Raw genomic sequence first — 19,991 nt, 5'->3', positions numbered from 1 at the left:
TTATGTTCTCCCTAAACCTTGGAACAAAAAGTGCAAAAAAGAATAACAATTTCGTTCTTTCCTCGTTAACAACGCAGCAATATAATGGAAACGATACGTGTACAATTAAGTATAAAAGTCCCTAAATAATATTAAATGTTAAAAAATACCTGTGTAGTTTAAAATTTGAATTCGTTTACTTTGTCAATTTTTGTTAAGTATCCGCTTTGTGTTGAATGCTTCCTTAATAAAAATATATTTGTTTACTTGTGAAAACCGATCAGTCTCATGACATAAGGCACTGAACTCTTAAGTTGTCATTTTGTCATATGTCAGTGTCAAAAGTAGAACAAAATATGTTGTGGATGTTTGTCTGCATAGAACATTAATTTTACACTAACAAATAGCGTTATATATTTAAATGAATGATTGATTACTCATAAAAATCAACAATGAGCAATCAAAATAAGGCTACATTATCTGTTGATTTAAACAGCTTCATTTACGGAGTGTCTAGGCGAAATTTTCAAAATGCACCTGAACTTACTAAAATAGGTATAGGATTATTAAAAAACTTCCCGGCAGCCAGAGATGCGGTACTGGAATATTTTGCAATGGTTTTTCACGATGCCGTCAATATATCACTTAATCAGGAATATGAGGTTTGTTAATTTCTTTACCTGCTAAAAAAATAATAAATTAAAAAAATATTAAAAAGTTACAAACTGAAAATGCCTTTTAAATAAGATCTCGACTTGTAAACGTACTTTAAGAGAGAACATGAATTTTTTTTTGTATTTGCCTATAAATTTATTATTAATTGTTTTTAATATAGAAGCATCCTTGTACCCCATTGTTATATTTCTTTATTCTTTAGCCGGATTCTAATAATAATGGTTCATTGGAGAGTGTAAGCATGATCGGACCTGAGCTGTGCAATTTGGGAGAGTCATGGGCTCCATTCATTGCTCCATGGTGTATTAATTTAATAATGGACATAGCCACGGAGAAGGCTAATTTACCAAGTAAGTTTATACCAGGACAAATAATAAGTTTCACATCTTACCAGACCAAGACCAACATGCTCATGTCTAGTTGATCGTAGTTGCTTTTTGGCATTGTAATTATTGCATACAAATGTTATAAATAATCTGCTGGATACTATGGCTTGGAAGATATAAGTACATTAAATTTTAGATATTTACTATCATTAATTTATCTATATTTATCTATAACTATACTACACTTTAACAAATTCAAATCAAGAGGTTCCAATCTACGATAATATTAAGGGAATAGAAACTTATTTTATGACCCCATATTTTTTTTTAATTATGTATACAATTCGACTCGGTTAATTCAATTTCAATATGTAATAATATATTTTTTAGTTCAATGTTTATTTTACATACAATTAATGGAATATAAAATACATTATATGTATTCAATAATTTACAGATGCTACACTACAGAACACGGATCCCATAAGAATTCTACTGGATATAACGACCCAGAATCTGACGTTATTGAATTCGGAAGAGAGAGCGAAATGTATTGACATGATGCTGGGTTAGTATATTCGTAAGGACTTTTATAAAACAAAATGCACAAGCGGTGTTGCCATATAAGGTTATGAAGGCATATAAAATGTGCCATAGTAGTTTTTGAAAATAAATCTATGTAACGCGACCATATAATAATGGATTTTCTGTGTTTATCTGTGCTTATAATATGTTGCATGAATGAAAAGAATATTTTCGGATTACTATTCTTGTCTTTTTCTGTCTTTGACAAACATTTTTGTGTTCTGTTACTTAGAACATTAATTTTTAAATCTAACCATCTTGCAACCGACCGATGTTGTCTGATAAGACGAATTAGTAATCCGATAATATTATTTTCATTTAAATGAATGCTCGCGAAAATCTTAGATGTAATTATGTAAGGTGAATTTCAAAACTACTACAGTTTGTAAAAATAAACTTAGTGAATAGACACTGTACGGTATAAATTGCCCTATCAATTGGTTTGTTCAATGTATACAAATACTCTATAAAAATTAATAAATATGTTGCATTGAGTCAATACTTCTCATTAATACACGAAAAAAAAATGAAACAATCAGTAAATACTCTTTCATACCAGAGCTTACATGTAGAGGCTTAAAGCTGAAACACACTGGGTTATGTGTAATGAATATTAATATGTCATTGTTCGTCAGGCTGTCGTGCTTGTTCGTGGGCTGTGGGTTTGGTGGGTCGTGCCGAGCCAGCGTTGGTCGCCCCCCGTGCGCTAGCTCTGGCCCCTGACGCCGCCCGCGCAGTACTCGCCCATCTAGCGAACCATCCCCCCGCGCTATACCATGTTAGGGCCGCCCTAGTGGACTTATTTCAAGTATGTGTATTTAATATTGTACAAACCGAGCTCGCATACAGTTATATACAAGAATTTTTAAGACCGAGGCACAAGGATAATATTTTTTTTTATGTAATATTGACAGTATATAAAATTTATGGCCAAAATAATACTGTTGTTTAGTCTAAAAGTGATGAAAAATTTATAACATGGATAATAATATAAAAAAAAAATGCATAACATAATTATTTTTCAGGAAGCTATCCGAGAAGATGGCAACCCCGAGAAGAAGCGGGAAGTGATACCATACTTATTAAATCTGGCTTCTAAATCCGATATTGTTTTGAAGGCTTTAACCCAGGACATAGAAAATACGTGTAAGCATTATTACTTTATACATTTCTCTGAGTGTCTGGAATTTTTAGTTATTATTTCTATTTTTTTAAATCTCCATTAAATATTCTGGCAATTATATGTTATAGGGGAAACCATATAACAATAGCTTAAGAACTATAGTATCTCTTATTTTATGTTAACTAAAACTGTTATATAATATTATTATATGATAAAGGAAGTAACGCATTAATTGTCATTTACTGATTATACATGCACTTGTAAAGCACTTGAGTAATAATACGTTAAAAATGCTTTACATAATTTTGGAAAAGATCTGATACCCTTACACTGCTGAACAGATATTGATCAAACGTAGCTGAGAAACAATCGCAAGGAAACTGGCTTTCACATGTAAAAACCGGATCAAAATCGGTCGGCTTGAGAGCTACGATGTCACACACATACATACACCCGCACAGCGATATCTACTTAAACATATAACATCGTTCTGTTTGCATCGAAGGGCAATGAAATATCGTTAATATAATCAAAATATCTGGATATGTCCGATGTTTAGAACGTCTCCGTCATACAACCCTATGATTCAAGAAACCATGCTTGGAAGACCCTTTACTGTTCAACAGCGGTATCAAATCTCGGTTCTGAGTTATATATGATCGTTGGTTATTCGTCAGTGACGGACGAGGTGGTGGCTCGCCTGCAGACAGTCCCCTGCCGCGGCGAGGCTGTGAGTCCTGCTGCCCTGGTGGCGTTGCTGATGCGTTGCGACGCCCGCTGCTACTTGCTGCTACTGAGGCATGCACAGCTGAATACATTCTGCAGGCATTTGCTCGGTAAGCAATCGCAACACAGTAATCGCTGTGACGTACATTATAACTATAAGGCTCAAAAAACTCGTATCCACAGCTGTTAAAAATTATGTTACATACAATTTATTGTGGGTAGTTCCACAGTCCACTGATACTGTAAATGTTTCTGATGTCTGGAGGTTGTTTTTGATGAAACCTTCCAGTAAGATAGCTTAGACACCAGAATGACATTATCTAATGTTTAGTTCTGGGTACTTTGCTCGGGAACACATCGTAACAGATGGACGTAGTATGCAGTTGCACGACACAGCCGATAGATGTCGCTGAAGGCTGGTCCACATACCTGTTATATTAAATGCACATTATTATTTATGTATCTGTGTATATATAGACTAAGACCACGCGGACGAAGTCGCAGATAAAAACTAGTTGTTAATGATTGGATCATCTTCCAGAGCAACTCCTGCAAAAGCTGGAATATGAAAATCTGTTTGCAGAATCAAAAATACCTCTGCTCATAAGCTGTGCAGAGGAAATTAATATCTTAAGAGAGAAGCTCCTGGTCGGCAACAGATTAGAACAGTACTCCATAGCAAGGATTCTGATATTAGTCAGTGAGTTGTTTATGATATAACCTGTGACAGACATACAGACTTTAACAGAGCGCATTTGATTCTCATGTCACCTCACTCATCAGGTTACAACTTCCCGTCGGAGTTCGTGAGCACTATCAGCTATCTGCTGCAGCACTCTCGCAGTGATACCACACTGGCGTTGTTGGTGCGAATAATTTCCGGTACCAGCAACATGCACATCCCCAACGACGAGGCCCTCGACACCGAGAGGTATCAGGAGTTCGTCAAGACGGGCGTGGAGTACGCGCTGAGGGACGCCATGATCGCTGACACACAGATCAAGAAGTGCTTCATAGAAAACGTCCCGAACGATCAAAAAACTTTCTTGCATCACCTGTGTCTTAACATTATAACGTTGTTGAGGTTAATATATCATTATACATAAAAAAAAATCACTTAATTCTAAGTATGATATATAAGTTCATGATTACGTTTTATTTGATGTGTTAGTTGGTACGGTCATAAAAAAATTACAAAACAAATACACTAACTCATATCGAAATATTCCAATGTGAAATGAGCCTTATTTATCTGGTGTAATCCATCGGTTAGTCGGGAGCTTAATACGTCATCATTCCAGGTGGGAGAACAGCGGTCGCGTGCCGTCTCTGAGGTCCCGCAGCATCGCGCGCGCGGTGGAGTCCAGCGTGTACCGCCTGGGCGCGGTGCTGCGGGAGCGCGCGTGCGAGCTGCGCGAGCGTCCCGCAGCGACTGCCCTCTCGCTGCCCGACATGCCCACCTGTCACGCGCTCGCTCAGGTGACAACCCTGATGAGAAACATTCGCAGGCGTGACAACCCTGACATATATAGCCACTGTTTGAACTAATTATTTGAAGGGCGAGGGAAAGGGAGGGGGGCTCGTCTAATTTCATATATTTTTTAATGACCAATGCCTATTCTGCATTGAGTTGTATTAATTTTTGCTATAAGTTATTTAGAAGGCGGTTCACTTCGTTTCTTCATAAGTGTACCCTTTTAAGCATCATATTAGATTCAATTTAATTATGAACCGTGATTGAAAAATCCCATGCAAACTTTCCGATAATTTTCTATAACTCCGAGCGATGACAACTATATATTTTTTAGGTTATAAATCCAGTTCCCATTTCCAGGTCTTAGACAGGATAGACCTAACGGGCACCAAGTCTCCCCCGCCGAGTGTGGAAGCCATATTGAAAGTCGTTCAAGCGACTGTCAAATATTTCTTCAGATGTTTATTGGAAGACGGTCAGTCTCACTCTTGTTATAACAAACAATATGAATAGACAGACATACCATTAAGAAAATTAGTTAACAATTTAATTTTTTTTACCATATAAGACAGTTTGAAATTTGAATGATGGAACGATTGAATGAAAATCGCAGTATCTGTATTGCAGACGTGATGCAGAAGGTCCGCGGGGTCCAGACGGCGTGCGGTCTGTTCCGCAAGGTGTGCGGCTACAGCAAGGTCGCGAGGAACGCGGCCCTCAGGGACCTGCTGGAGGCCGCGCTGTTCAGATACGAGCGAGTGTTCACACCCAGCCAGGACCGCCAGGACAGGCAGGCGGCCGCCGACGACCTGCTGCTCTATATGAACAGGAAACATGTTAGTGTGTATGCAGCTTAAAGATGCCGGACTACTTGGCGTGTGACGTCATCCACAGCGCCTGGAACATTAATACCTACACCTAACAGCGTGTCGTGGCCAAAAAATATTTTATTAAACAAGTAAAATATATTAATCGTGTATCGATTTTGGTGTGACATAGATTGCGCGTTAACTAGACGACTGGGCTATTCGATTAACTCGATATATTTACTTTCTTATAGATAATTCTTAGCTACGATGTACATACATAGCCAAAATTTTAAATTTAACGTCTAAGAAATTACTAAGAATGAATTAGTTACACCTGTTTATATTATTGTTAAAAGCTAAGGGTTGGCTAGAAATTTAAATAAATTAACACGGTTTTAAACAGAAAACACAAATATTCACTTTATTATGATCCCACAGTATGTCGCTTCACGAAACACTGACTCAAAGCCGACCCAGCGGCCCTTTCATACACTACCATCAGATTACTAGAATATTCCAAAACATTCTCGTTTATATATCTAGCTGTTTACAAACATTAACAATAAGAATGTTCTAGTAAACGTACATAAAGCTTCGTCCACTCGTCACGAGATGGCGCTGCCGCTCAATGTCGAGAATATTTTACAATGTTCTGTGAGCCGCCCTTTAAACCGGCGCGGCATTATTATAGAGAAGCTTTTTGTTCGAGTTGATAAAAATATTATTATAACCATTACACAAAGTACAAGTCGTCTCTATATGATAATTAATATATAATTATGTTATCCCCCCCCCAGGGTCCAATAACTCAGCTGACACAATCCCATACGTCAGTGTTTCACGCCGGTGTGATCGGCAAAGGCGCTCGCAAACACAGCGCGGACGACGCCCCGCCCACCGACATACTGACAAGGGACAACGAGCTGCTCATGGGGGCGCTGATGGCCTGCATGGTACACACACACGCACATACACGTCACACACACACACACACACATATGTATATATAAAGGATGAAAATGATTTTCCCACTTCAATATAAATAAATTTAACTATAGACTTGCAGAGATGAGTCACAACTATTTCATCAGCCCGCCCTGGGTTAACTTCGATGTCATAAGAGATGTTAATTTTATAAACAGCAGGAGGGTAACAGCGGCGTAGTAGAGGGCGCCACCTCCGTGTCCCTGTTGTTGGTGGAGCTGATATCGCCGGACGTGATGTACAACGGTCTGCCGTGGCCGGATGAAGATTTTACGAAGGTCGGTGACCTCTATTACCTTTGATAAATTTAGTCAAGGACTAACTATATAGCAAGAGTATCATTTTCTACGACCCCCGCGTGTAACGGCCTAATGAGTGTCGGCCATATTTAAACTCGCTCGTTTTTGCTGAGCGTATTTTACAATTTGAGAACATTAACACTCGTATTCTGACAAATCTTTACATTCATTTAGTTTACTTTACTTTAAAATACATTATTATGAGGCATTATCTTTATCTGTGGCCGTGTTGTAATCTGTCGCGTCCCTCAGCAAGTGAGTATAGAGCGCGAGCTGTACACCCGTGTGTGTGTGGAGCGGTGCGGCGTCGCGCGGTCGTGTTTGCGGCGCTGTGGACGCGCTCGGCCCGCGCTCTGCCTCTCAGCGGCACTACTGAGGGCAGCTGCCGCCTCACTGCTGCACAGGCTCAGAGCACATCTCGGTACGTGGTTACAATACTCAGCTTTGTTCAATTACATGTAACAAATTGTTACTTTATGATGCTGAATGTGTTTTATTTTGTTATTACTCATATATTGTTGGCAAATATTGGGAATATCTTGTAATTATCTAAATTTTCCCAATAAACTTTGTGAACTAAGCACTATGATAGATAAGAATAAAATCTTAAAGCATAGAAAATATCTATACAATTAAATATTTGGAACATCTATGTACTAAAGATATGTGTTTGTTGTTTGTTTAGAAGGAAGGGACGGCCAGAAATTATATTTTAACTTTTAGTACATAACTACATCTCTATTTTTGTTGTATGAAAAAAAAAAATTAATTTTCTTTATACATATCATACATATTTTCTAACTTATAGTATAGTGTTACCAGAATAAAATATATTAAATACTTCCTAATATCACTTTTACTTTTAAATTAATATAATTAATAAATTATTAATTTTATTGATGACTTTCATTCATTCATGATATTCTCATATTAATTTCTATAAAAATTAAATTTCTTGTCTAATAGTCTAATGTTTGTGTTATGTTTGTTCCACCAGACCGTCATACCCAGTCTTCGGAGCTGTCTCAGGAGCTGGCTGCTCTCAAAGAGCTCCTAACCCTGATGACCCTCGGCCAGCTGTTGCCACATCCTCTCAGCCACATGCTGGAGTTAGCACCAGAACTCACCGCCACTGAGGTAAGACGCATTTTGTTTAATGATAGCACTGATCTTAATCATTCTTCTAATGATTGTAGGATATTGTTAAAAAAAAATTGTGCTACGAGTCCCACCGCGCTGAAGGAGTGAAACCTCGTAATGTTGGAACGGAAACAGGAAGGAAATTGATTTTTAAGGAAATTTTAGTGGTCCGTTAAGACAATCTTTATTAACATTACTTACAAGTCACTATTCCCTCTCGCTCTGTCTCTTTTTATCCCCCCCCCCCCCCATCAACCTGTCAACGTTTAACGCAACTTTGTTGGAAGTTGCATAAGAAGTTCCACTTCAAAAAACAATATTTACTGTCCCAAAATTTAAATAATTGATGGATAAATTTAGTTCTTCTGTTGTTTCTTACTTAGTGAGTAAATGAAAAGCGACACAAAAGACATAAATATGTATAATACGTATATATAAAATCCAAAAAGGTTACTATTTCTACGAAATTGTCTTTGCATGTGTCGCATTTTACTGAATATTATATAAGAAACTAAAACAAACTTTGAAATTATTACTTACATCTCTCAATTATGAATCGATGTAATTTATTGACGTTTATCTAAGTATTAACATGTGTACCAGAATTATTAAAAATGTTATATTTTGCAGACCGTACAGGTGTTAAGAGATTGTCTATGGAACTACACTCGCGACCACGTGCCGACTCCTGCTTTGTTCGCATGTGATGCCACAGGTTGTTCATAATAATTATTGCCATTATCGATTGTCCTTAAACGATATTAATGTAAAGAATATATATTTTTTTCTCCCTTACTATGTATATTTGACTAATAATAGATTTAAAATCAGAATTTTTAAGTCAGCCATAGACAAACGTTGCTTTTACTACGAATTGAATTTCATTATAATAAGATCTTGTAATTATTTGTTCGATATAAGTATTGGTAACATTATTTTTAGGTCTTCACTGGCGCGATCCCTCGACCTGCAAGCCTCCAGCCCAGTATACGGATACTTTACGTCTTATTATACAAAAGAGAATATCAAAACTCGGGCACATGTACCCTATCATGTTTTTAAACCTAGAAAAAGAAACTTAAAAAAATAAGTGTGTAATATTCTTATTATAAGTTAATAAAGTGCCTAAATATTTTTTTTTACTTCTTTCATTATTATATTTTGACATTCAATTCCCCAAATTTGTATTCTAAACAGGTTGTTTATTTATTTTGTTCAGAATTTAAAGAATTCTAACTTATCGAAAATGTACTTTGTGTGAACGTGTCTTTATAACTTTCACTGACATTGACATTGTAAGGTTATAACTGCATAGTACTGTTGTTGTTTATCCGCGAAATAAAATAAATCTTAGTCAGTGTTTGAAGCTTACAATATATGATTAAACAATAATATATTTTTTATAAATAATACTATTACAGACAGAATGGAAGATACTTCGTCTAAACCAGTGTGCCTTATAATACTAGGTTATATGAGTTCAAAATATTTACACTTAGAAATAGAAATCTTAAGACTTGGATCCGACGTGTTCAAATTTTCTCGCGTAAAAACCAATGTATTTGTAATTTTTAGGCATGGCTGGTGCCGGTAAAACGTCTTTCACACGTCGTTTGGCCGGCAAAATCACAAATGGAGTCAGGCCATATTTGATTAATTTAGATCCAGCATGTCGAGAAGTGCCGTATCCAGCCAACATAGGTATAACGTTAAATCGATTACTTAAATGGAAAGTAAAAAATCTAGCATAAAACTTTTACTATAGACTTATATTCGAGCACTGTCTTCAGTTTTCATCCAGTAACTATTCTATTTATTTCTTTTTCGTTGCTAATTAGGTTTTATCGTAAGGAATAAAACTATTTATATTAAATTTAGATCATCGGATGGTATATTGTCACCATTATCATTATGCATCTGGAATATACTGCAATATATTTTAAATGATTTGTCTACTCATTGGTATGCCCTTAACATTGTAGCTTTATAGTAGTATAAATGATGACAATACTTTTTAGACGTAAGGGACACTGTCAATTATAAGGAAGTTATGAAGCAATATGGACTTGGACCAAATGGTGGGATAGTGACCGCACTGAACTTGTTCTCAACCAAATTTGGTCAGGTTGTTGATTTAATAGAAAAAGCAGGGAAAAAACACAAATACTGCATTTTAGATACACCTGGTAAGCTTCACTAAATGTGTTTATAATGACCAAAGATAAAACGATTATCCATTAATTTTTGGTAAACAACAATGTTTCCAAATATCCCGATTTGCAAAAATTTAAATCTACCAATGTTATAGAATTAAATTGCTGTTATGATAGATACATCATACAGAATCATACAGAAATAACAAATGAATTGAGTAACACTATATATAATATTTAAATTAAAATGTTTAATATGGACCGTGCAGTTTATATTATTTAATTTTAGAATAACTAACAGTTTTTTATGTTGTATAAAAATAAATTCTTTATTAATGTGTTATGATGTAGGTCAAATAGAAGTATTCACATGGTCGGCATCAGGTACAATTATAACGGAGACGCTAGCTTCATCGTGTCCAACCGTCGTAGTTTATGTCATGGACACAGTCAGGAGTGTTTCCCCCGTCACATTTATGTCTAACATGCTGTATGCTTGTTCCATATTATATAAAACTAGATTACCGTTCATCGTTGTCATGAATAAGGTCTGTATACTGACACAATATAATTTTCAGTATTTAAGCCTATATATGGAGTGCTTGTTGTCAGACAAATATTGGTCTAAGAAAAATAAGAAGGATTTTTTTTATAGAAATTGTTTAATGATCTTCATATTAAGTCCTCAGATTTTTATTAAAATTGTATAGCATGTTTTACAAGAAACCTTAAAACAATGCTTTCATTATATATAATATATGTATATAATGCCTATAATTTCAGACAGATGTAGTAAATAACAGCTATGCTGTGGAATGGATGCGCGATTTCGAAGCATTCCAGGAATCTCTAGATGCCGAGGGTGATGGTGAAGGAAACTCATATGTAGGGAACTTGACTCGTTCCATGGCACTAGCCTTGGATTCGTTCTACACCGACCTTAGATGTTGTGGCGTCAGTGCTCATACCGGAGAGGTATTACTCTATATAACTCACAAATTTCAGTCTTAGTGTTACTTCAGTGCAAAATTACTAGTGTTGCCATCATTAAAACTTAGTATTGTATATAAAAAATTATATATATGAAGTAGAAGTGGAAGGCATAACTTTATTGGACCTTTACTCCAGTTTGTAAGACAATAGAAATTTTAATGTTTCAAAATTATTTCTTTTATAGGGAATAGATGAATTTTTCAAATTAGTGGATGAGGCTGCCGAAGAATATGAAAAGTAAGATGATTCATTACAGATTCAAGAATCTTCTCCTGTGCGATTTTGATAAGTTTTTTACTATTTTCCAGAGATTATAAAGCTGATTGGTTGAAAATGAGACAAGAAAAATTGGACGAGCAAAGGAAGAGAGAGGAGGAACTAAAAAAGCCTATCAAAAGTAATAACTTTTATGCATTAATCATATTTTTTAAGACATAACTCAATGTAAATATATTTAAATACCTTATTCCTAAGTCCACCCATGGTATACATATTTTTTAAAGCTGCACTCATGATATTGGATGAAGAATATGTTTTAAGTGTAATTTTTTAGAGCAAATAACAGTTTATGTCACATTGAGAACATGTCAAAATTACTATATTCTACTGTACATAATTTTGCTTTATATTTACATTTTATATATATATATATATATATATATATATATATATATATATATGTATATGTATATATATATGTATATATATATATATATATGTATATGTGATTGAGCTGTATAAATATGTTTCAATGCTAATAATATTGAGATCATATTATCTGAATCCTTCTCGACTGGCGCCAGGTAGCAAACTATTTCATATATAATTTACCTGGTAAAGTTTTTAATTCAATATTACCTTCATTAAATATCTTACTGAGATAAATTTTTTCTAGCCGATCCAAACGCGATTATAGAAAAGCCGAATCTAATAGAAGAAGTACCCGGTGGTAGAGAAATTAGTGATATGTATCTGTCACATCCTGGTGATGAGAGCTCTTCAGATGATGAGGGCGAAGAGACCAGGGAAATAGGTAAAATGGCGCCCTCCATGCCGTACTAATTATAATATAGTAAAATCCTTAGAATTATTTTTATGACTGACTATAATTATTATAATACGAAACCATTGTAATTTGGCAAGGTTTTGTTAAGGATAAGTTTGTTCATGTACACTTAGTGCAACAAAACTGGTCACTTTCTTTGTTTATCAATATCAAACACTCGTGACAGCAACAGAAACAATGTGTCCAATTTAAGTGCTCGCAAGTGTACTCATATCATATCCAAGGCTCCTAAAAATCGCATTCAAGGCACCGTCTCTTGCCAAGCGACGCGCCGGCTGCTATATGTTTAAACTTACCATTTTCAATAATCCGCTATTCGCATTATTGTCTATACAAGATTTTTTCTGTGCCTTGCTTTAATCTGACATAATCTTTTCCCTTAGTTCACATTTCAATTGCATTCCTGGACTTTTGTTCTTGATTAGCTCTATCTTTCTGGACTAATCGAATTTATTTCTAAACGTACAAGGAATTTAAAAAAAATGTCGTATAATTTCATATTATTCATAATGAGCAGCTTCAACAAAATTGTACAAAATTCAAGCAAAAAGCATAGTGAATTAAAACATGAAAAATATCAACAAAATTAATTCTAAGTAACATAATTTATGTTTTTCATTAATCTATTAAGGATACTAAAAATGTTATTTTCTTCAAATGTAATATATATATGATTATTTCAGATGACAAGCCCGAGGATGTCGCTGAGTTTCAGGAATTTATAAGGAATCACGTTAAGACGAATAATAATAAAACGTAGAAAAAAAATATATACACTTTATTATTTGATTGTCAGATGTTTAATAATAAAAAAAAAATGCTGGTGATAATATTGAAAATGGGGTACATTTATATTTAATTGTTCAAATGTTATACAATACTAAAATATGTCAATTTTTTTGTCAACAAACAAATACTAACAAAGTGTTATAATATATATACATACATACACATATACATACATATATATATTTATATTTCAGTTAGTTTCCCTGTATTTTTTAAGTGTTCCATGTAAGTAAATAAGTCACCAGTACAACGGTGCGCCTAAAACCATTAATAAATCGGAAATAGATGTCTGATTAACATTTGGAGTAAAAAAAAATTTTAAGATGATATAAATACAATTATCTAATTAAAATTATAAATGGTGCCAATACAAATAGTGCATGGGCTATCAGAAACAGAGTGATAGAATTGTGATATAAATATAGAAGCTGTTTATTTAGTTATAATATTAAGTACAAACAACCTAATTTGAAGCAGTAGCAACAAAGTACACATCAATCAGAATTCTAATCAAACGACCAGTGGAACATGACCTACAACCTTTAGATAATTTTAATGCCTAGCCATTTATAAATGATCTATTTGATTTTCTGTGTTGTTAATGTGTCCATTAGTGGGACCCCTTCCAGCCCTCTCCAGCCCTGCATCAGCCAACATCCACGCTGGATGATACATTGTCCTTCCATCATCAGTAAAAGCTAATGATTTGTTTGGTAATGTATTGTAAATACTGCCTATGGATGTGTACCTGAAACATTGTTGCTCAATATATATATATATATATGTATTGCTTGCTATATCAGTTATGTCAATTTGTCAATCAAGAGTTATAAATAAATTACGAGTCAGTATAATTATAATTGTTACTGTTGTAATTCTTTTTGAAATCAAACTCCTTACGCGCCTTCCAACAAGGTTGCGTTAAACTTTTAACGCAACGTGGGTCGGATGTAAGGAGAGGGTAGTCGCTCGAACGCATGCGGGCAATCAATGGTGACGTAAGCAATTTTAATAAAGGTTGTGTTAAAGGAGTACAAAAGATTCCTTAAAAATCAATTTCTACCCCATCCTGTTGTGTTTCTAACATTACGAGGTTTCACTTCTTCAGCGCGGTGGGACTCCAAGCACAATTTTTTTTTTTAATTAATTTCTCGCAAGACTCTACGCACAATATTATTTTTTTTCAAATGGCTCTGAACCAAGTAGGTCGCTTATAAAAAGTTATTCTCTACCATTACATACCCTCTATCATATAGTTTACAATAAGGCACTTTTCTTTGCAATATGTAGTTCCATATTTGATGATAATTCCAGTTAAGCAGCGGGGATACTCGCATCATTTGAGGCCAATTTGGATCTGTTTTCTGAAACCAAGTTTTATATAAATTTTCCCTAACATTTAATGTCCACAACTTGCTACAAAAATAGCCACAATAATTGTATCAGCAAATATATTTCCTTGGTTTATGGGACCCTGACAATTTGAGTTTAAGGCCTACGATGACATTATTGGCAATTGTCAAATAATTATTAATATACAATTAAGTTTTAGGGTGAAAAGTAGGGGGCGGGGAGAAGCTGAGTGTAATAGTTTGTGCGTTTATTTATATAAATATAAACTATATTAGTTATTAACATTAATTACCTGCATAAAAACCAATTTTTCACTATGCGGGTCGGTTCTTCTTGTTCCCATTAAACCGGCTCTAATACGTTTATCACTTTCCAATATTCTTTGTAAAGTCGTCTCAAGTTCCCCTCCCATCACTACGATTTCGATTCCATAGTATAATTCTATTTCCTTAACGAATTCTTCTATTTCTATAAACGGCCCTTTAGTCTGTATGTACACAACCTTTAAGTCTTTAGCTACGTCATTTGTTTTAAATTTAGTTTTGAGTACACTAATTGTGAGATCCAACAACACAGTACAGTCCTTGCCACCATTGAAGCACAAAAATACCTCGTCTAATTGGAACAAATTAAAGCATTCCTCGAGGACCTGGAAACAATGCATCATTTATAGCTACATTTTTTAAATCTAGGTGTTCAAATTAAGTTACATTTTTTAATAGCAGAAATGTTAGTTACGAAATCCGTTCAGAAATATTTCAGTTTATTTATAACACACAAAGGTAGTATACCTAGTAAAATTAATTAAAATTATATCAAATAAGGGCTAGATAATTATTTATTATCAAATTATTATCTTACTTTGCAATAATTTACAAGGAATGAAAAGTAAGCACAATATTTAGCATTTTTTGACAAGGATTTTCATAAATGTTTATTATACCTGTTTCGATTCCTCAATAACAGTTTCTACGTTCTGTATATCCATGACTTGTTTTCGATTCTAACTGAAAATACAATGGCTTGTAAAACTCAATTACAATGCAGATTATTTCTTGTTTAATTTCGAAGAAACCTTGAATAAATGGAAAATATTTTTTTGTCTTATTGTTGTCAATAATTTGAGTAAGTTTCGAAATTTTAATTATTATTTAACTATTGAACGTCGTTTTTTATAGTTTAAACAGTCTGATAAACGTTTGATATCTGTAAAACTAAACGTTTATTTGTGTTACGTAGCGTACATTATATACGTAACCTTGCATTTTACAATTTGTTGCTATTTGAAATTGTTTACGGAAAAATATACGACTGTCAAAATTAACTTTACTACTCAAATTCTCATCTTCGCTTTTGAACTAACCATTGTTTATAAAACTTTTTCGTGTTCGATTAATTTATTTCCAATAATAATATAAATTTGAATAATCTTCATTATTTTAAAATCATTACTTAAAAACCACTTGAAAATTAAACATTCAAATTGGAAAAAAATTATCTTTATTCTAACTTCAACATATTATAAAAAATATATTTCACTATATATTGTGTTTTACAAAGTGTTTTTTTTACTTATTATTAAGAATCACGAATCCAAGCACTGTTTTTTATTTGGAGGTTCGGGATTTGCTTCAGCGTCTGATTGAAATAAAATATCATTTATTTTAAGTGTAACTCGCATCATTTCCTTTTTGGGTGATACATTTCTGACTTTAAAAACTTCTAGAATATGCTTTGAAATATTTTCTCCTAGATTGTCATTTATCATAGACTTAGCTACAGAATAAGGATCATCACCATTTGCAAAGCAGTATACATATACAATTATATCATTGGTCAGTTTGTTTTCCGCTGCACTTTCACTGATAAGTCCTTTGAAATGCCTTAAAAATTCTACAGCTAAAGCTGGTAAGTTCATTGTTAGGTGAATCTTTGCTCCGGGTTCGAGTTTTTCCGTCCCATTGCAACAATCAATAATGAAAGTCTTGAAGTTATTGCACAAGAAATCCTTACCATCAATATTGTATGATTTAAAATTGTTCATGTTAAGTTTATTTATTTTTGCGTTATGGTTCAACCATTTGAAGGATTCAGGGTTGAGGTCATTCGCAAATACTCTACATTTGTGTTTTGCTGCAGGAATAGCGAAAGGTCCAACTCCACAAAACACATCAAAGAGCACATCGCCTGATTGGAGTAATTCCAATATTCTCTCGTGTTCCTTGCATAGTCTCGGATTCCAGTATACTTTGGAAAAATCAAAGGTGAAATTACATCTGTTTTCTTTCACTGTGACCATAAAATCTTTGTCACCAGCTATTACTTCCATAGAAAAGTTTCTATATGTATTATCAATGATATTACTTTTGTTGACAACAGTGCGGCAAGTCTTAATTTTGTCAACCAACACTTGACCAATTAGCTGACTATACTCTAACAAGTGTTCACGAAGATTTAGATGGATTATGTGACCAATTTGCGAAAAACCACTGACTATTTCTTCATTTTCTGGTAAAACGGATTTGAAAATTGTATCATACTTGAAATTGTCATAAGTAAGTTGGATTTCATGTTTATCAAAGTCTTTTTCACTTATGTCATAATTATCCAGTTTAGTTTGGTCTTCTTTGGCGATGTCACTCCATTTGTCAACTTTGTCAGGGTCAAAATAAATGTATTTACTGGAATTTTCAATATTTCCAGGAACACTTTGAACAGGTTTGAAGTTTTCAAGTTTTAAAAAATAAGGTTTGCATATTTGTGTAACCTTGGATAAGTATTCATCAGAAACTTTTAAGATCGGCACTTTTATATAACGTGAAAAATTTTTGCGATCAAGAATTTTCATACCACGAACGCCACGAGGTACTAATGATGACAATGATGAGGACGACATTCTACTGCTACTTTTGAAAATATAGATAATATTCCGAACAAAACACAAGTTCATAATAAAATGAACTTAAATGGAATTCATACTAACCTATTCCTTATCCAACGCACACATCTCGAAGTGACAGTTAATATCATTATTCAATTTCGGACATCGCATTTGAATTTTGTGTGAAACTAATTTTATCTACAAAATATTATAACAAAACGTGTTTATAATTTAGATTTCCGAAAAGAACTGACGACTTATGACTGACATTTGAATTATGACAGCATTATGACAAAACGAAATCACAGAGACCTAAACCATAAGATAACGGTTTAAACTTTCAAAGATAAGATAAAAATTAAATGTATTATATAGCATATATATATTAAAATGCTCTTAAGATTATATGATATTTTATAAGTTAATAAGCGAGAAAAAAATAAACCAAGATAATCCAAAGTGTTTACACTTTATTATTTATATGTTCGGTGATTACTAATTTCAACATTTGCTTTGAGACTTTAGATAGTATGACTTGTCCCTTTCCATTGTCGCTTTTAGGACCTATTTTTCACTCAACAAGTTCCGATTAAATAATAAATAAAACAAATCAGCATAATTTCTTGATAAACAAGTCCTCAAAACACAAAGTTCTATAAGTAAAATTATATTAAAACCATTTGTGTTTAAAATTATATAATATTGATGTGGATCGCCAGTGCTAAATATGATCATATTAATTTTTTTATACCTGTTCTGTTGAAGATGACGAATGACTGAAAATTTGTTACAGTACTGGTGCGATATTTCTTTACATCAAAACGAATAGGCATATAATTAGAGAAGACAAATTAAACCTTTGTTCATATGTTTTATAACGTATCTTTATGACTCTTTAAATACAGGCAAGACTTTCTTAATAATAAAATCTATGAAATTGTATCGATGGTTATAATTGATCTGTAAAATTGATTTGATTGTTTTTACAGATTAATGCGTGGAATTGATTAGATTGAATTTTTAGATTATTTTATATACAGTACTTTTTATATTGTAATATGTATTGACAAGAGCATTGTTTAACCAACAAAGAGACAAAACAAAAAAGTACAAAGCGACTGTCATTAGTTATTAGGTGCAAGAGGAATTTTTTGAGCTGTGTCAGTTGTGTTGCGATTTTAAATTCGATGGTTTAAAAATTAAATTCAAGCTTTTAGGAATATCATTAGATGGGACGTATTTGATATAAACCATGTTTTTAACACATATCTTAAAAGCATAACTTTTTAGATGTGGATATATAAATTTAGAGTAAAGAGAGTGGTGATTTCCTGGAGGTTAAAGGCCCGCCTCTCACACGTGAGGGCGTGGGTTCGAAACCAGGCGAGTACCAATGTGATTTTTTCCGAGTCATATGCACTTTCTAAGAGTATTTAGACACCACTGACGGACGGTGTAGGAAAACATCGTTAGGACACCTGGTCTTATAATTTCAAATTATAAGATTGAAATCGCCAACTCGTCTTGAGCAAGCCTGGTGATTAATGCTCTAACCTTCTCCATGTGAGAAGAGGCCTTTGCTCAGCAGTGGGCTCCTATAGGCTGATGATGATGATGAGTGCTGATGAAAACGTGACGATGCTCTATTTTACTCACGTAGAGCATTCTATTCTGTAGTTTTAAACATAGAATTAAGATACATTATAGATATACAGATTCATTACAGGGAAATAGAATTTCCCTGTAATGAACGGAGCCCAGTGGACTTAAGTGGTGTTGAGGGACTAAGAATCAGTTGTGGATATGAACCTGAGTAAAAGTGACAAAAGCAATTTTAATGTATTCAGTACCCCTATTTTTTTGAAAGCCAATAAAGATTTGATTTCCAATCTCCAGCTTTCTCTTTATCTTCATATACATAATAGGATTATTATGATTATGATATACTTATGATTATACATATTTCGGAGAATGTTCCGGAATTTAGGAATTACAAAATTTTGTTACATTTCCGAACGAGTGTTATGTCAAGGTTGAATTATATATTGAGTTTACTTATTCTTTTGTAAGATTTTTGCTAACCAACATAGTTTAAAATTTGCGTATAAAGATTTCAGAACGTGGTTGACAGAAGAATATTAAAGATTACTAGTGTTTCGTCAATAATATGCCGGTTTTTTAGATAATCTAAATATTTAAATGAAAGTAGTATTTTTCGGATACACTACGCGTGATTTATTTTTATAAAAAACTACATACTCCCGACGTTTCGGTTACTTTTCAGCAACCGTGATCACGGGCAGACGAGATCTCGTTACGTAACCGAAACGTCGGGAGTATGTAGTTTTTTACAAAAATAAATCACGCGTAGTGTATCCGAAAAATACTAGTTTCAGTTAAATGAATAAAACTCGCGAAAATCTTAGATCAAATAAACTAAATATTGTGTAGGGAAACTACACTCCATCATCTTGTATATAAGGATGTTAAATATGTTGCTCTTATTGGAGACAGAATAGACATTTTCTTTCAGAAATCTGAAAAATATTAGTTTCATTTAAGGTTTTTTTTTGTTTACTAGTAGATAAAAATTGCTTCGTCTGTTTTGGACATAATACTGTGAGTCCAACCTAGCC

General features: G+C 33.7%; 4 protein-coding genes across 7 annotated transcripts; 2 read left to right on the top strand and 2 right to left on the bottom strand.

The window, feature by feature from the left end:
* Positions 1 to 297: 297 nt before the first annotated feature.
* On the top strand, positions 298 to 9,257 carry LOC116765723 (integrator complex subunit 5). 2 transcript variants are annotated; one of them, XM_061522039.1, is made up of 17 exons: positions 298 to 641; positions 857 to 1,004; positions 1,438 to 1,548; positions 2,201 to 2,373; positions 2,591 to 2,711; positions 3,366 to 3,524; positions 3,956 to 4,114; positions 4,198 to 4,498; positions 4,716 to 4,893; positions 5,249 to 5,363; positions 5,516 to 5,724; positions 6,495 to 6,650; positions 6,843 to 6,959; positions 7,233 to 7,401; positions 7,978 to 8,117; positions 8,751 to 8,835; positions 9,063 to 9,257. In XM_061522039.1, exons 1-17 carry the CDS (start codon positions 432 to 434, stop codon positions 9,200 to 9,202), a joined length of 2,691 nt encoding a protein of 896 aa, XP_061378023.1. In that variant the 5' UTR covers positions 298 to 431; the 3' UTR covers positions 9,203 to 9,257. The 2 variants fall into 2 exon arrangements, with proteins under 2 accessions (XP_061378023.1, XP_061378022.1); XM_061522038.1 differs by having other exon boundaries at positions 6,840 to 6,959.
* A 166-nt stretch (positions 9,258 to 9,423) lies between these two features.
* LOC116765606 (GPN-loop GTPase 1) lies at positions 9,424 to 13,102 on the top strand. Its single transcript, XM_061521906.1, has 10 exons — positions 9,424 to 9,473; positions 9,542 to 9,589; positions 9,696 to 9,821; positions 10,139 to 10,306; positions 10,625 to 10,821; positions 11,057 to 11,248; positions 11,451 to 11,503; positions 11,575 to 11,663; positions 12,162 to 12,299; positions 13,016 to 13,102. Exons 2-10 carry the CDS (start codon positions 9,547 to 9,549, stop codon positions 13,090 to 13,092), a joined length of 1,083 nt encoding a protein of 360 aa, XP_061377890.1. The 5' UTR covers positions 9,424 to 9,473; positions 9,542 to 9,546; the 3' UTR covers positions 13,093 to 13,102.
* On the bottom strand, positions 13,096 to 17,628 carry LOC116765607 (uncharacterized). Of its 3 annotated transcripts, none has more exons than XM_032655140.2 (5): positions 17,458 to 17,628; positions 15,418 to 15,549; positions 14,767 to 15,123; positions 14,364 to 14,485; positions 13,096 to 13,869 (listed from the first exon to the last, which is right to left on the bottom strand). In XM_032655140.2, exons 2-5 carry the CDS (start codon positions 15,460 to 15,462, stop codon positions 13,689 to 13,691), a joined length of 705 nt encoding a protein of 234 aa, XP_032511031.2. In that variant the 5' UTR covers positions 15,463 to 15,549; positions 17,458 to 17,628; the 3' UTR covers positions 13,096 to 13,688. The 3 variants fall into 3 exon arrangements, with proteins under 3 accessions (XP_032511031.2, XP_032511033.2, XP_032511030.2); XM_032655142.2 differs by having other exon boundaries at positions 15,418 to 15,477; XM_032655139.2 differs by having other exon boundaries at positions 15,418 to 15,481; positions 17,458 to 17,627.
* LOC116765605 (tRNA (guanine(37)-N1)-methyltransferase) lies at positions 15,962 to 17,451 on the bottom strand. The gene has a single exon (XM_032655136.2). It carries the CDS (start codon positions 17,422 to 17,424, stop codon positions 16,060 to 16,062), a length of 1,365 nt encoding a protein of 454 aa, XP_032511027.2. The 5' UTR covers positions 17,425 to 17,451; the 3' UTR covers positions 15,962 to 16,059.
* Positions 17,629 to 19,991: the final 2,363 nt, after the last annotated feature.

This window comes from Danaus plexippus, chromosome 11 (genome assembly GCF_018135715.1).
Source record: "Danaus plexippus chromosome 11, MEX_DaPlex, whole genome shotgun sequence".
Taxonomy (NCBI): Eukaryota; Metazoa; Arthropoda; class Insecta; order Lepidoptera; family Nymphalidae; genus Danaus; species Danaus plexippus.
Note: the sequence above shows the minus strand (reverse complement) of the source record. Positions and strands in the feature narration are given on the sequence as shown.

Coding starts and splice junctions, on each gene's coding strand:
- LOC116765607 (XM_032655140.2), bottom strand. CDS start 15,462: ATGGATATACAGAACGTAGAAACTGTTATTGAGGAATCGAAACAG. Junction 15,124..15,417: donor TTATTGAGGAATCGAAACAG/GTATAATAAACA, acceptor CATTGTTTCCAG/GTCCTCGAGGAATGCTTTAA. Junction 13,870..14,363: donor TGTAAACTATATGATAGAGG/GTATGTAATGGT, acceptor ACAATGTTTCAG/GTACACATCCATAGGCAGTA.
- LOC116765605 (XM_032655136.2), bottom strand. CDS start 17,424: ATGAACTTGTGTTTTGTTCGGAATATTATCTATATTTTCAAAAGTAGC.
- LOC116765606 (XM_061521906.1), top strand. CDS start 9,547: ATGGAAGATACTTCGTCTAAACCAGTGTGCCTTATAATACTAG. Junction 9,590..9,695: donor AGTGTGCCTTATAATACTAG/GTTATATGAGTT, acceptor TGTAATTTTTAG/GCATGGCTGGTGCCGGTAAA. Junction 11,664..12,161: donor ACTAAAAAAGCCTATCAAAA/GTAATAACTTTT, acceptor AATTTTTTCTAG/CCGATCCAAACGCGATTATA.
- LOC116765723 (XM_061522038.1), top strand. CDS start 432: ATGAGCAATCAAAATAAGGCTACATTATCTGTTGATTTAAACAGCTTC. Junction 2,374..2,590: donor CCCTAGTGGACTTATTTCAA/GTATGTGTATTT, acceptor ATTATTTTTCAG/GAAGCTATCCGAGAAGATGG. Junction 5,725..6,494: donor TCTATATGAACAGGAAACAT/GTTAGTGTGTAT, acceptor TCCCCCCCCCAG/GGTCCAATAACTCAGCTGAC.